This window comes from Alosa alosa, chromosome 21 (genome assembly GCF_017589495.1).
Source record: "Alosa alosa isolate M-15738 ecotype Scorff River chromosome 21, AALO_Geno_1.1, whole genome shotgun sequence".
NCBI classification, from domain to species: Eukaryota; Metazoa; Chordata; class Actinopteri; order Clupeiformes; family Clupeidae; genus Alosa; species Alosa alosa.
Window position 1 is genome coordinate 6,559,779 of NC_063209.1, and position 16,669 is coordinate 6,576,447.

Consider the following 16,669-nt stretch of genomic DNA (forward strand, 5'->3'; position numbering starts at 1 on the left):
ACATGTTATTGTTAACAACTCCAAAAGAATATGATCAAATCAAATGCGCTACAAATCCACATACAATTACTCCCACTTCCACAATCCCATCCAACAATTCAAATAGCAATTTTTCCCAGATGTTCTCATCATCATATAATAATAAAGGCACCCCTAATTGAATTCAGCCCTCCATCACAGTAGATCACAAGCCCTCCCCAAACCCTGGACTGAACCATCTAAATATCCCAAATACGTTTTACAGATATATAAAGAATCATTTTATCAAATTATTTATCCAATAGGGGATAAAACAGAAGAGGAGTGATGATTTATTTGCCCATTTGTAACATGCTAAGTACACTATATGTGCGTTTGTGTGTTTGTGTGTGTGTGTGTGTGTGTGTGTCCATGTGAGTAATGTCTTTGTCCATGTTCACTGCTCTGAGGATTGTCAATCTGAATTTCACAGGCCTGAACTCTCTGTGTGCCTTTGGTTAGACACACACACACACACACACACACACACACACACACACACACACACACACACACACACACACAGACTGAGATCAGGTGTGACATGTGACATTACGCTTCATGCTTTCGGCCTTTTCTCCTGCACCTGCTCTACATTGTGTGTGGGTCTGTGTAGGTGCAGAAGCGTGCACATGGGTCACGTATACCCATTCAATCTCATTTCCAGGATAAACAAGCTTCCATGAATCCTCTACATTAAATGAGATCAACCAAGGCTGTCCTCAGTACACTATGCATTTAAAATGGTCCCCTTTTAAAGAAAACCATTGACTATTCTTTCACAAAAAATGTGTGAAGCATCGGAGTGAAATCATTTTTCCACCCTGGAATAATCATCTATTATGTTGCATGAATATTCTATAGCAGACTCCACAATTAAACACATACTGTACAGTATACAATACAAAGTATGGACACTATTCAAATGTGCACCTTGCGTGCACACCCACACACACACACCCACACACACACATGCACGCACACACACAAACACACATTAGACTATAAAGGAGTGTGTGTGTGTGTGTGTGTGTGTGTGTGTGTGTGTGTGTGTGTGTGTGTGTGTGTGTGTGTGTGTGTGTTTGGTACTCTCAGTGAGAAATAGGATTAGATTCACTACAATTGTGAACATTTTAACATCATGGCAATAGAAACAAAGGCATGGATTTCTGAATGCCACAACGAGAGGGAGGGAGTGAAACAGAGCTGGGGAAAGGGGAGACTCCTGTGCCACATGTAATATCCTGATTTACTAACAAAGGAAGATGAAAATGTGCCCAATCCCCTAACACACACACACACACACACACACACACACATAAATAAGACAAGGATAAGGCAAAAACAAATAAACTCCCCCAAATGCAAGCAGATACCCTCTTCCAATCTGACAAGGTTTAAAGGAGGTCACCGTCAACTCTTTTCACAACCCATCTGTGTATTTATGTGCTACAGGCCCTCGCCTGTTTCTTTTTAATTTTCACGTCAAATAAAAAACTTTTGGTAAGTAGTCTTTGAAGAGACCATTTTGGCTGTCCAAATAAGGATTAAATACATCTGAAACCGGCACACAAACACAACCATGAGCTGAAATTGAGAACAAAAAGTTCTAACTGAGGTTAATTAGTATGTGAGTTAGGCTTGATGAAAAGCTATCAAAACTAAATCAGTTTAAGGCTAAATAATCTCTTTGGTGTGTGTGTGTGTGTGTGTGTGTGTGTGTTGAGTTGGCAGAGTAACATAGTATAGGTTTAGCTGTCCCTTGTGGTTCCTTCTTACATACTTACACAAAGCCCCCAAAATACACACAGACACATGCACGCACACACATTCACACACACACACACACACACACACACACACACGCGCGCGCGCGCACACACACACGCACACACACACACAATGCTGGTGAAGTTTGGGTTTAATTAGATCAGATGCCCTCTGCGCAGAGCCATGACTCATGACCAGGCGAATCCCCGCACGTCCTTCACCCCATGCGCACCCCTCAGTCAAACACACACACCACCCACACGAGCCACACGACCACTGTCAGCGTCGGGCGAGCGAGTATTAGCGGCGTGCGGCGCAGCGGATAGCTCTGCTCAATAGGCTAATTGAGAGCACAACAGGAGGCAGCCGGAGGGCCGAGGGACGCTCCGCCTCCTCACAGCGCTAGCAGATGTGCTAACAGTGCCGTCTGCCACGCAGTGGGGCCTGCGCTCTGTCAAGTCACGCTGTCCTATCTAAACAGACACACACACACACACTTTTGTTTCTGTCTTTACACAGACCCACGCACACTATACACATATACACATACACACGCACGCACACACACACACGCACACACACAGACACACGCACACAAACTCACAGAGAATTCTGGTGCTATCTTAATGACTGGAGTCACTGCTGGATGAGTGGCTCACAGAGTGGGCTGGGTATTCCTGGGGGGGTGGCTGGCACTTATTAGAAACTCAGCCAGAGACTCGACTCAGTCGATCCGCCCTGCTCCTGGCTGGCCCGCCATCACGGCTGCTCGTCGCCTCATCGTCATCTGTGGCCCTGTCCTTGCTGTCATCCCCTCCTTCAGCCTGACAAAGGTGCCCTCAGTGGAAGTGTCACCAACACACACATGGCCTTTTGTGGAGGATTTGGGGATTGACCATGTGGTGAGGACTGACTGACAGATCTCTCTGAGGGACGTCAGATAACAGCTAAGTATGTGTGTGTGTGTGTAGGGTTGCGTTGATAGTATGAAGACTGAAATCAGGATTGTATGGCTGGGTACTCCAAGTCAAATGTGTTTGTACATGTCAGATTCCCGACATTGAGCATGTGCATATTTCAAAGAAGCACATACAGTAGGCACTTCTCTGGCCAGGGTCACTGCTGAGAAAATGTATCTCTGGGCATCCTGCCTGAAGTCTGCTTCATCTGATGCCATGGATGTCTGCTCTGCTGCATGAATGTAACTGACCCATGAATGTATAATTTATATGATGTATGCTTACTCGCACCATACAGCTCAGCAGTGAATGCTTGAGGGTAAGCATATGTGCAGTTATTAATCCATGCATGGCCTGTGTCTCTTACGCATCCACACAGCCACCTCTGCCTTGTAGTGTGGTTTTTAATGAACTTATCTACCTAAAGCATCTTGGTGTGTGTGTGTTGTTGTTGTTGTTGTGTGTGTGTGTGTGGTGTTGTTGCAGCTTGACAAGGTTCTTTTGGGACAGTATTTGCATGGTGTGTAAACGTGACATTTCGCACCTGACACAGTGCTGTTTGGCTCTTCCATGCACACAGCTGTCAACATCTGGGGAACTGCAGCAGGGTGCAGAGCTCATCATTCTGGTCAGGGTAACGTGCAATGAACAATGGTGAATGAACAATATGTAAACTCTAATTCCCTTTCCTCAAATTCAGAATATGACTTCATAACACAATAACTCCACCCCACACACATGGGTAGAATTTCAGTTCACGACACACTGACATGCACAAACCTGAAGTCACAAACAAGTGCTCTGCTGAGAAGACAAGAGAACATGGAATCAAACAGGACAGGCATGACTAATCCACCCACTGCAGGTTATGGGACAGACATGAGTAATCACACATCTCACTGCCATCAGAAAGGATGGCCCCAGCAGACAAAATAAAACATGACTCTGTTTAGTGGTGTGCAGGAGAGGATATTAAAACCCTTATGTCTGCACTTAGGGGGGTCTGCACAAGTATCTGTCACATCAGCTTCAGATACACACATTAACTTGTGACCGAAGTCGGGAAATTCTCCATGATATCATAAACGTGAGCTAAAGGGGACTGGTTCAGGTTTTCTACATGGACATCAGGCATATGCAGTGTCTCGGATACCATTGAAAAGCAATGTCAATTTTCAATGTACATTTCACTACATCTACAAGGGGATGATAAGGTGAACTGTCTCAGAAGCGCCTTTTGCAATCACACACACACACATATATATATATATATATATATATAAAATTATTCTTAGGTTAATTCCTTATGTCACTATTATAGCATCACAGTTAACCAGTAGAGCAGCTGGATTAAGCTTAGTAGCCAAACAGCCAAAGTTCACCTATGTAAGTTGTAAGTGGACAGAATCAGCCATAACACTAGTATACATATTACTTATATGCATCTCAAAGCTGCAGATGTAACGATGAGGATGCACCCTTTAGTGAGAACTCTTTAGCTGAATGCCTCGAGGACCAAGCTGAACCCTCTGTCTTAACCGACATCACCTGGCAAGTGACTGAGTGTGAAAGGCTGTAAGGGCTTGTAATGATGTAAATAGGAATGGGACAGATCATGTGAATTTGACAATGACAAAAAATACAAAATATTTTTTTTTGCATATTTCTGTTTCCATTTTGTCGGTTGTTTTTAAGGTTCAAACTACTGAGCAGTATGTGCAGAGGGTAATTTCAAATGACAAGGACAACTACATATTCATCACTGCAATCATATTATGTAGTCTTCCTAGTACTGAAGTGATGTCATGTGCCTCATTAACCAGGAAGCACTAAGCAGACAGATATGCTCAGACACACGCACGCACGCACGCACATACAGTATCAAAGTGATTTAAAAAATTATTTCTTTTCTCCAGCATCTCTATCTGTCAGCCCTCCTTCAGGCAGTTTGCATCTCCATGCCAACATGGATGGTGATCCCAGGCCAGCAGGTTTAGTGCACCCATAACACCAAAGCGCACTCACAGAACAATAGAAGGACAATCTCAAAGCTGTTCAAGAGAGCAATGGCACTCTCTGGTGGCACTTTATTTATTCTCACCCTAGAAAACATTTGTAAAAAACAACCCAGTCCACAGTCCTATCTGCGCTGGCGCTTGGCCTTGCCTCTGACTAACGAGGAGTCCGGTGGGTACAGGTTGCGACCACCGTGGCCTCCAGACTTCCGCCGCCTGTCCGAGAGGCGGCCCATCCACCGGGGGCCACTCCTCCTCTCGGCGGCGGAGCGAGGGTGAGGGGTTCCCCCAGCAGCACCTTTGGGGGGGCAGTGGGATGGGGAGCAGAGGCCGCCTTTTTGGGACGAGTGTTTGGACGCTCCTCTCTTCCCAGCGGAGCGCTCTCTCGCTCGCTTTCTTTTCTCGGCAGCAAAGTGAGGGTAAGGGGTTCGCCCAGCAGCACCTTTAGGGGGGCAGTGGGATGGGGAGCAGAGGCCGCCTTTTTGGGATGAGTGTTTGGACGCTTCTCTCTTCCCTGTGGAGCGCGCCCTCTTCCTTGCGGAGCGCTCCCTCTTCCCTGCGGAGCGCTCTCTCTTCCCTGCGGAGAGCTCTCTCGCTCGCTCTCTTTTCAGTCGCTTCGTCTCCCGACGCTCTCGCCGCCTCTCTGGCCACGTCCCCTTCCGAGCCCTCGTCTGCAGTAAGCCTGGAACGCATCACCATACATACAGCTCAGACATCACACATGCCAATCATGTGAATCAGATCCATATGCTGTAGGCGTCTGTCATTAATCATGTCTGTCTTGATTATTATAAGGCACTAATGAGTGGTTTGATGCACTCGCATACCTTTGATGGAGCTGAGAGTAGCAGTCTGCCGCTTGTGGATTTCTTCTTCTGTGTCGTAATGAGAAACATGTGGAAGAAAGGAGAAGGAAGAAGCCCCCGGCATCCTCTTCTGAAAACACTTCTGAAAGAGAGCAGGGGAAAGTGAGGGAGAGAGAGAGAGCACTCTGTCGCAAAAAAAAGCTATTTGAATGACTTTTGAAAGAAAGAAATTTGAATGTAAAAGTCTCACATGGCCAGAGTGTCCTCTCCTGCCACAGTTGTAGCAGCCTTCTGGCCGAGGGTTTCTAACATTTCTGCCTGACTTTTTAGGGGCTCCTGGCTCAGTCTGGTAATAAAGCAGTTAAAGCATGACAGACAAATGGAGACAAAGCATGTTAACTACTTCCGTGGATTTGAATTACATTTAAAATACTTCAATCATAATGAACTAAATTAATTCCACACTTCTTCACATTGTACGGAGACTGGTGTAGTAATGCATCCATCTCACCGTTAGATGGTACTGCCTCCAGAGGTCTGGGCAGGCCTGGATAACAGATACACCAACTGATCAGTCAATACATACAACTCAACCACTAAAATGCACAAGCTGAACCTCTTGTGCAGGCCCGCCATGTGTCTTGCTCAGCCCAGGGGACAAAATCTGACCTATTTTGCATTATAGGGAGGTAATGTAAAACTGTTTAGAACCACCACATCAAGGGAAATGAAGATGAAATATAAAGATTCTCCTGATGTCATTGTTATCACATTATTACAGTAGATTTATCTAATTGTTAGATGGTCATTTTGAGGAGCCTGGGGACAAATGACCCAGAAACAGACAAATCCAGCATATAATAGCCATATTGTAGGCTACATGAAACAGAACATATTTTTGGGCTCTGGGACTCTGCATTTTCCATTATAAATAATAAGGAGATAAACAAACAGTGGAAGACGTTGCATATTTGTTGGATACAAAAGCTGTGAAGTGAGGCAGAGAATTTGAGACTTGGGATCACATACAAAAAACAATGTTATTAGAAATGTGTAATGTGTAATAACACTCTAAATACATCTGTTAAATGTATAATTACTTAAACAGTGTTGAATGGATATCTAACACATTTATTGTGAGTTAGTTATCGTAAACGTGCTAATTACCAACCATTTTGTTCGTTTGATTGTTTTTTAATACTTCAAAATAACATTTGCTAAATGAACCTCACATTTTTCAGTAGCCATAGGTGTGTAGATTTGAACAAAATCTAGTTTGGTTCTTACCGGGGCTTTTACTGCCTGAAATATACGATTTTGTTTACCACGCTCGGAGTTTAATGCTGGGCTGCTGGGTGCTTATTCCCAACCTTTCTCAGGCACATGAACGGTTAGCCCGAGAATTCTCGTCGGCGAATCAAAATTCCACTGGAGCTCCAAGTGGATTTGTACACGCAGCCCTACAACACTGTTTACAGCTCTTCAAGTCACGGTAAAACGTAATTTTTGGTACATAGCTAATTTAGATAAACTTATTGTGTGGGTGCTTGCGTTTCTTTAGGAATCCGCCGTCTTGGTTTGTATAGAAATGAATATTAAGTGACACATACACATAAGAGGTTGGACATACGCGACGGTTGGTAATATGTGACGTTCCTATATCATTTATTGTGACTTGTAAGCACCAGGGTTTGGACATGTGGTCCTTACCGTTGAGCTGCGCTGCTCCAGGTTTAAGCTTAGCCCTGTTTAAGCCTAGTCAAGTATAATGTAAACATTCCCTGGGCCAGGAACTAACTTCAAGCACCAGGTTTGGCCCACAGTAGAAACAGGGCTATTTGAAATGTATTCAGTACATATATATCTGACCTCCTGTAAATGTCCACTGCGTCCACAGCGGAGGCAGGGTTGAGTACAGTGAGACAGCAGGGGGCATGGAGGTAGAGCTCGGCTGGCTCTGTTGGGCCGGGCCAGGTCTGCGTGAGGGGGCCTCTGCACTCCTGTCAGGTGCGTGTCCGCAGGAAGTCCACAGACAGGGCAGTGACGCCAGGGACAGAGAGACTGGCGATGACCTTGCTGACCACACAGTACACAGCAAACACGTCTCTGCAAATAGTAATCAATACTTGGTCAGAGTAAAAAAAAAACTTCACAATTCAGTGTGTGTGTATGTGTGTGAGTGTAAGTATGTGTGTGTGTTTGTACACTAGTGTTTAATTTCAGAATCATGGAGAAATGCAAAGTATGTAGATGTGCCTCCTAAAATAACAGACAATATATGGCTAAGGGTGTGCATGCCTTGGAAGCAGGGCAGTTTCGAGTCATGTGGCCAGTCTTCCGACAGTTCGAGCAGACGATTCCTGCCCTCGGGAGGAAGTTTGGGAGGAATAAACCAGGCGTAAAGTAACGAAGAGAAGGTGTCATGGTCTGAAAAAAAAAAGAAAAGTTTCTTCATGCACTTTATAGAACTGCATACTGTTCTGTTTTCCTCTGCACCACATTCATGGTCTCACCCACCTTTTTATCTTTCTCAGAAATCGCCCACAGATTCTGATCACCCTCTTTCTTTTGCCACTTTTCCTCAGACCCACTGTCTTTCCTCCCAAACTCCAGGTTTAGCTGAATGTTACGATCTCCTTCCATTTCTGCCCCACCGACCAGCATCCAGTCCTCCACGTCAATGTTGTTGTCCTCCAAATCAGAGCTGACCTCCAGGCTTAGGCCTGTCACTGACTGAAGGCCGCAGCTGGTTGAATAGTTCCTGAGGTAACGGAGTGACCTGTCCAAGGATGTGGACGCCATGCACTCTCCTGAGATAGTAATGTATTTTGCTGTGTCTCCATGTTCTGAGGCACTGTGGTCCGCTTCCTCCTCTGTTTCTGAATTTACTGATCCACTGCTCCAGTAATGAAGCCGGCTGTACAGTTCCGGCTCCACGTCGTCACGGTCTTCATCCCCCTCACTTTCATCACAGTCTACATATCTAGCAAACATGCTACGGACAGCTGAAACAAGGTCATGGAAAAGTAAGATTGATAGTTTGTTAAATTCATTTCAAGCACATCCTTTAACATTTTGATTTATATATTCAAAAATCTTTTCTTTCTTGCTTTTAATCCATTTAGCAAAAGGGGTTGTTCGTTAACCCCTGTTGCTAAATGGATTAAAAGCAAGAAAGAAAAGATTTTTGAATATATAAATCAAAATGTTTGAGTGCGACCATTCAGTGATTTTCTGTGAGTTCCCTGGATCACGCACCCACAAGAAAACAAACAAGAGAACAAACGGGAGAGCGCGGTGTTTGCAAAGAAAAGGATTTATATATTCAACGAATATACCTAAGAACAAATAAAATGCTTTGACAGCTGGAAAAGACAAGTCAGCTAGTTAGTTGTCATAACTGGAGACAACATTGACAGCCAGAAGCAACTCCTCTTTTTTTAAAAAAAAAAGAAAAACTGAACGTTTTGGAAAATTAACTCGCTTTAATGTTATTAATTTGCTGTCTACACCAGACTTAGATAAGAGGATACATACCCTTCTCATCTCTGTGCATGCAATAACCCATTCCGACACCGTTGACCTAGCTTAGCATAATTCACATGAAGTAAGTTAGACAGTTTGCCTTATTTCCAAAAGGTGACTTACTTATTCTGCTATTTCGTTGTTCAGGTTATAGGCCTAACTAGTGCCAAGACTGCCATTTACTCCAAAGCATCCTGGTGCAACCAGGGAAATCAAAAGCCATATGCGCTGTGCTTCCTCTAGAAAAATGCTCGTGTTTTGTTTCAGAGCTAGCCAACGCTAAACCGTAAGAATGGTCAAATCTTTAAAATCTTTATTGTGTTTTGATAGAGTTAACATTCATACAGTACTATAAGTGTACCGGTTGTACAAAAGCAAATCCAAATGGATGAGGAGTAGGGTCAAGAAGAGTAACGTTAAATAAATAAACATTCTTCAACCTCAACTCACCTCACCTCGCCGGTGCCACGGGAAACACATGTAAAGTCACGGCCGGGCTGGCTGACCAGGAGTTATTCTTCTTCTTCTATAATGTTTAATGGCAGTTTGCATACTTCGTGCACTACCGCCATCTTCCGGGCTGAGGTGTGATCCAACGGGATGCTTTTTATATCCAGTTTTTTAAATTAAATGAAAGAAAAATGAAAAAAAAAAAACTAAATTCTATTTGCTAGTTGGGTCTCTTTTATGAAAGCTATAACAGCCTTACCTGTGGACTGTGTGCTAGATATACTTAGTAAGTTTTCCATGGTTAGATCTTTTTTAACCACTCCCTTCATGTTTTCTCTTTCTCTGTTATATGTGCAGTCTATAAGTACGTTTTTAACATTTTCTATTGCGCCACAGTGTGCGCATACCCCCGTTTGATGTTTCCCTATAATATGTAATCCACTGTTTAAACTTGTGTGTCCCATCCTCATTCTGGTAAGCCATGTTTCCTCCTGCCTTTTCAGTCCCCTGATTTTACTAGATGTTACATCTTTGTGTATGTTGTATAAATGTCTGCCTTTTCCCTCCTTATCCCATCTCTCCTGCCACATTCTGTTGATTTTGTCCTTTATAATACTCTTAATTTCTGACTTGCTTAAAGTGACTTCCAGTTCAACCAGTTCTGATTTAATTGCTTCTTTCGCTAGTGTGTCTGCCTTTTTGTTTCCCTCCACCCCCCTGTGTGCAGGAACCCATACCAATTCTACCAAACTGACCCGGAGTAAACCCGGGGTTTGATGTTTTCTGTTCATTGATGGAAAACTTCTTCTTCTGTGGTTTTCATTGGCAAGTGCATCACCGCCATCTTCTGGACTGGAGGTTTGATTTCAATGGGATGTCAAATCTTCTGAATGTCTTCCGTTATCTTCCTTATTTATTGTCCTGCCACATTTTAATGATTTCCTTTATTTATGTCCAACTAAGGGGAACTTGTAGTCTTAAGAGCTTAAGAGCCTTAAGACTGTATAACTTAAGAGCCTCTTTTCCCCCCTTATATTTTCTTTAAGGGACTGTTCGTTATTTATTGAAGGGGCCACCGAAGGAAAATAGGGGAGGGTCATGTCTTTTTTATTATTTTTTGAGGGGAGGGTCACCTAACTTTTTGTTGTCTAGGAGGGGGGGTCATTTTTGTATTCATGAAAACAGCAAAAAAATCAAAGTGGCTTGTTTGATTGTTGATTTCTGTCACCATATAACGTTATCTTTCGTTCCATAGCTGTCAACATTGAACTATGAAAATATAGGCTAAGGGAGATTTCCCGGGCAAGGGCGTAGGTTTGGTCTTAGCTTTCGTGGGGACACTACCCACTGACACCGAAAAAAAAAAAAAAAGCCACTCAACTCTTTCACCAGCCACTATAGATATATAAAATGATTAAAATGTGCTGTCCAACTTGATCTAACTATACTGAATTTCTTGAAAATCTTGAATTTCCCCTAGGGATCAATAAAGTATATCTATCTTAGGGTGACCAGATTTGGGTTTGTGAAAAAGAGGACACTTCAGTAAATCAACAGACATGGTGACTATGTATGATAATGAGCTTGATTGGCCGGCCCAACGCTAACAGAAAAACACTTCCTCAAAAGACTATTTTGAACACTTGAACGTTTTCAATGTGCAAAAACAATAATTACAATAAAAGCGAGCTCTATACGCGCAAGATATATTTGGATGGCAACCCATCTTTAATGTTGCATATCTCTAAATTTGATCCAAGGTGTTTCTGAAAATACAAACTGAATCTTTTATAGCCTAGCTCTATAATTTTGAACAATCTGTTTTAGAGCTTAATAATCCTGACCTGTGAAAACTACGACGGAGTATTAGGGCCACACATGAAAAAAAAAATATATTTTTGCCATGGCGAGATTAAACTCGACATGTTGACTTTAAAGTCGACATGTCGACATTAACTCGACATTTCAAGAATAAAGTTGAAATATCATATCGACTTTAATCTCGACGTGTCGACTTTAAAGTCGACATGCTGACATTAAACTCGCAATAGGCCCTACTGTTTAAACATAGCCTACACAGTTTAAGCTATGTAGCCTACACTAATATACAATATGTTACATAAAAAAAGGGCTTTAAATAGGTGTTATTTCAGATAGATTGCTAGATTGCAGATATTCAGATAGATTGCGTCTTGTCTGTTAACTACTCATTGCCGTCATCGTGAAGTGCTGTCTCGTGGTTATGGAAATACCATGCACTATGCCGTTTAGGCTAAATAGCTAGAAAAATATATGTATCCAATGATATAATGTTTCTATACAAACTGTTATTTCACTCTGTTTTACGTGGTTAAGGCCACTGCACATCCAAATAACTGCCCTTCATGACCCACAGGCCGTCACTCTCCATAGGATAACATGGCAAAACTCATTTTTCTAAAACTGCTTTCCCATGTCTCACCTGCAATACGTATAGGAGGCTATAAAACACATAGCCTAAGCATATATACTATTTTGATCCCGTGAGAGAATATGTGTGCATGCACTTTATTTATCCACTTTGTGTGCATATGTGTGCATGTAGGCTACTAGCCTACATGGGGTGGTCGGGAGGATAGCTTCATTTGTCCCTCCATAGACATTCAGCAATAGGCTGTTTTGCATTCATTACAAACAAGCAACGTGAAAGTCTAGGATTGGGGAGAGCGCCTAGTATGCCTCTAGTGCATAAGCATGAAGTTGAACCTTTAGATGAAAAACAACACTTTAATAATAGGCCTACAATAAATAAACCGCTATGACGTTTAGGCTACTTTTGACCATCGCATTTATCGCCTAACTCCGTGATAAGGACCTAACAGCAAAGTATTTGGCTGAGCAACGTAGGCTAGGTTAATATGTTCTATGTTTTGTCCACATGATATAGGCCTATGTCTAATCATTGTTGCACTCGAACACTCTGAATCATTGTTGCACTTGTTGCATTGTTTCATTCGTCCTCCCTTTCAATCGTCCCGAGCGGTCGTTCTCTCTCCAAACTAACTTTATTCTCAAAATGTTGAGTTTAATGTCGACACGTCGAGATTAAAGTCGACATGATATTTCAACTTTATTCTCGAAATGTTGAGTTTAATGTCGACATGGCGACATTAAAGTCGATACATCGAGATTAAAGTCGATATTACATTTCAACTTTATTCTCAAAATGTCGAGTTTAATGTTGACATGGTGACTTTAAAGTCGACATGTCGAGTTTAATCTCGTCATGGCAAAAATATTTTTTCCTTCATGTGTGGCCCTAGTTCTCCGTCGTACAAAACAGTTGTGTTGATGGGGACTGATGTGGATATGTTGTCCATTTTCTTATATCTATTCAATCATGTCGGGTCTATTATTAGGCCTACCTCTTTTCAATCCATTATTATTAGAATTTTTTTTTGTAAAGAAATAGGCCTACATCTATCCCTTATGTTATGCCAACATATTTAATTCACCTGCATATAGGCTACAGTACCCTAGATAGAGGATTATTGACATCTGCTGTTGTCAGTGTGTAGGCTATCCCTTAAAGGCAGTTTAAAAAGATAACCAAAATGCAGTTTCCTACCCAAAGCTAGAAAGTTGCTAGGTCGGCAATCGTCCAGAGAAGGCCACTCAGACAATGGCAGAAGTGTTCGTCATGTTATATTTTTTACAGTCTATGGTTATGAGTTGATGTGCCATCAAAATGTTTTTGGAGATTTGGTGTTAAGGTCGAAAAACTCTGTCACTTTAGCTGATGAGCTCTCACCCCTCGCTGTCGTTCGATGCTTTGCTGAATTAGTCAGGGGGCCTATGTGGTTTCTGTGGGATTGAAATGTTAATTTTTGGAGAGTGGTTGGACTGTCTTTAGAGGTCATTGAACATGGAGAAAAATGATGTCTCCATTTTTTTTTACCTGTTTTAACCCTATTTTTGTGAAATTGTATATTTCACTATAATTAACACCATAAATATTGCCTAAATCACTGGCTATGTTGAATAAAGTTCACAAAACAGTATGTTTTCAACAGTATGATTGTATGTCAGTATTATGATTGTATGTCAAACAATTAGAGATAAGATCAATAACCAATCAGTTTCACCAAATACACATAGTCCATTGCTGAAAGATAGCAAAATCACTAAATCACAGATGAGACACAATGTCCTCATCAAAATCTACAACTAGTCTACTAAACCCTATTTGTACTCACCTTCTTAAGACTGGTCTCCCCTTCCTGGATAATGTTTTGCTCTAGATTATAAATAATTCTGTCAGGGCATGTACCGCAGTCGTTTAAGACATCTGTTATTAAGCTCTCCCACAAAAAACCTAGCCTTGTATCTATACTGGTCCTCCTGGACCTCAGCGCTGCCTTTGACAGCATAGACCACGACATACTACTTAGGCTTGAAAATTTGATAGGATCAAAGACTCATTTATTTATTTAGATCATACCTTCCTAACCGTCAACAATTTGTACAGGTCCATAATAAACCATCTACCCAGATTATGGTAAAATATGGAGTGCCTCAAGGCTCAGTACTGGGGCCCCTGTTGTTTAGCAGATGATACATAACTATACCTCTCCATAAAACCTGATGAATTAACCCCGTTAGCAAGGGGCGCAGCTACCCATTTTTTGAGGGGTATGCAACAACAAATTGGAGTCTAAAAGAGAGTCTAAACGGTTCTCATAACGTCCTTTTGCCAGCTGTTGCTAACAAAGCCGGATAAGGCTGATCCAACTCTAACCTTTGTTTGCGCCACATTGACAGCACAATATTAAGTTATTACAAGGAGTCTTGTTAGGAAATGGAATCGTGTAATGAGTTGTTGCTAGTGTGACATTTCTGTTTGTAGTTTGCCATTAAAAGTGCAGTATGAGCATGGTAGCCACCTAGCTATGAATGGAATATAGGCTGTTTCAATCGGCATATGCTTAGCAAACGCTAGTTAGTCTGGTAACATGAATAGCATGAACATGAAACGTGTGCTTCCAAGCATAGACGTCACACTTTAAATCCTACCTGTTGCTTTTCACCATTCACTTATTTAACTACTGTCGCATGCCATCTCATTTTCCCTTTCTTTTTCTATTTTAGCCCCCGACAGCTTTTTTGCTTCATCCAACTTTTTCTATAGACGAAAACTCACCACTCGTACCTGCTCACTCAGCGCTCACGGCGCCCCCACTCCCTCTTCTATGTCAAAATTCTATGATAGAATCTTATGAGATAGGATGCCTACTCTAGCCTGTTAGTCCTCTAAAATGTTATTTAACATTGAGGAAATGAAGAAATGATTTAGAAACATACAACAGTAGCTACATATAGAATACACCAAATATATTATTATTATTATTATTAGCCAAACTTGACACATGTATAAGAGCTGTAGAATTCTGGGGTATTCTTACTGTATTCTGATTTGTTCATATGTTACTTCTGTGTGTAGCATACAACAGGGAGAGGTCCATATTATTGTACAAAATGTGCCTTGGGCCTGTGTACCAGCAGGAAGGTCATACAGGCCGATGTTTAGGAACATCCGAGGAACATCAGTGATAACATGGGCCGAGGGAGACAGCATGTCTGCCTATTCGGGCTAGTATCTCCATCTGACCAGGGCCGGGTTGTGTACACTGGTTGGCACCTGCCACGTTGGCATGATTGACGTTTGTATGTTTAAGTATAACAGGCTGTGTGTTTTGACTCGGAGACGGATCGAGGAAGCAACCCGAGGAGCATCTTCTGTCGGAAGGCTCAGCAGCCGCTTCTAATAACAACCACAACTGTTAGACTCTGCACAGTTTTACTGTTTGAGACTTGTCTTGAGCCTGTGTTCTGTTATTCATTGTTGCACCCTGATTGACGTGACTGAATCCCAGCTGGAAGCCTGCCAAGAGGGGAAACACTGCTGCACTGCGCACCCTGCATGCAGTGAAGACATTCTGACCAGGTGAAAGCAAAAAGTCTTTACTCCTTTATGCGGGAAAAAGAACCAAAGTAAAGCTAATTTATTAGATAAATTAGAAATTAAAAGCTGCACATTAATGAGAGTATTGAGGTTTGTGTCATTAAGTGTTTTGACAAGTAACATACTTATATCAAAGATTGATGAGCTCTAGATGTCATTTGATATAAGAAGTTTTCTGGAAAAAAGTAAAAGGTCAAAGTGTACACATATTTTGGGTAATTGGATTAGATTCGTGAACGAATTAAAAGAAGTAATCGATTAACTACGGACAACCTTGGGGGATTAAATCTTTTCTTTTTCTGTACTGCCATTACATGTTAAGCTGTGTAAGTTTTATGAGATAAATGCTGTGCGTGTGCCAATGAGAAAATAGGAGGAGTTGCTACAGTCATTATTTTGCTGAGTGAACTGTGTGGTTGTTTCTCAACGGTCTTTGTTTAGTTTAATGGCCTAGGACTAAACTTAGTGCTACAGTGATACGGAAAGGAGACGAAATCACCAGAGTGGGGTGTTTTGGTTGTGCAGTAATTGAAAAGTGGGATAGGGTTTCCACCTATTTTTTTTGTTGACTTGGTCGAGAGATCGTTAAAGGTGTGAGTGAGACATTAATTTTTATCGTTGTCCAGCCGTTTTGGGAGAAAAGAAACAGTCTGAGTTAAGTGGAACTGACACTGGTGAAATTTATTGTTGTGGCTTCATGCTGTGAGTAAAATAACTTACCAAGTGTCAGGTTACGGAGCGAGAAAGATAGAGAGAGAGTGTTTCCTTTTCCCTGGCGGGTGCAGCGAGCGTGTGTGTGTGAGTGTGGAAAAAAATGAAAAATAAAATAAGAGATAGACAACTTGTGAACAATTGAGAGGCGAACAAATTACTAACCAAATTTCCAAAGTGCAAAGTTGTCACTATATCATTACCACATCACGGAAAAATATAAAGAAATATATTTAAAAGGATCACGTCACTGCACGAAACACATAGTACAATTTAATATTTAATGATTTGATATTAGCACAATCCAGATATGGTTCTTGGTAGGAAAACTAAGTTGCAGGCCTTAGCTGAGATACAAGACTATGTGTCAGATTGGATGGCAGTGAAATTACAATTGGGCAAATTTGAGAAAAA

General features: G+C 41.9%; 1 protein-coding gene across 5 annotated transcripts; it reads right to left on the minus strand.

Annotated features, from left to right (window-relative positions):
* Positions 1 to 4,797: 4,797 nt before the first annotated feature.
* LOC125286402 (zinc finger CCHC domain-containing protein 7-like) lies at positions 4,798 to 9,626 on the minus strand. 5 transcript variants are annotated; one of them, XM_048231469.1, is made up of 8 exons: positions 9,544 to 9,626; positions 8,086 to 8,573; positions 7,867 to 7,995; positions 7,438 to 7,674; positions 6,080 to 6,115; positions 5,819 to 5,914; positions 5,590 to 5,710; positions 4,798 to 5,444 (listed from the first exon to the last, which is right to left on the minus strand). In XM_048231469.1, the coding sequence occupies exons 2-8, from the start codon at positions 8,560 to 8,562 to the stop codon at positions 4,888 to 4,890; spliced, it is 1,653 nt and encodes a 550-aa protein (XP_048087426.1). In that variant the 5' UTR covers positions 8,563 to 8,573; positions 9,544 to 9,626; the 3' UTR covers positions 4,798 to 4,887. The 5 variants fall into 5 exon arrangements, with proteins under 5 accessions (XP_048087426.1, XP_048087425.1, XP_048087424.1 ...); XM_048231468.1 differs by having other exon boundaries at positions 5,590 to 5,707; positions 9,549 to 9,605; XM_048231467.1 differs by having other exon boundaries at positions 9,549 to 9,605.
* Positions 9,627 to 16,669: the final 7,043 nt, after the last annotated feature.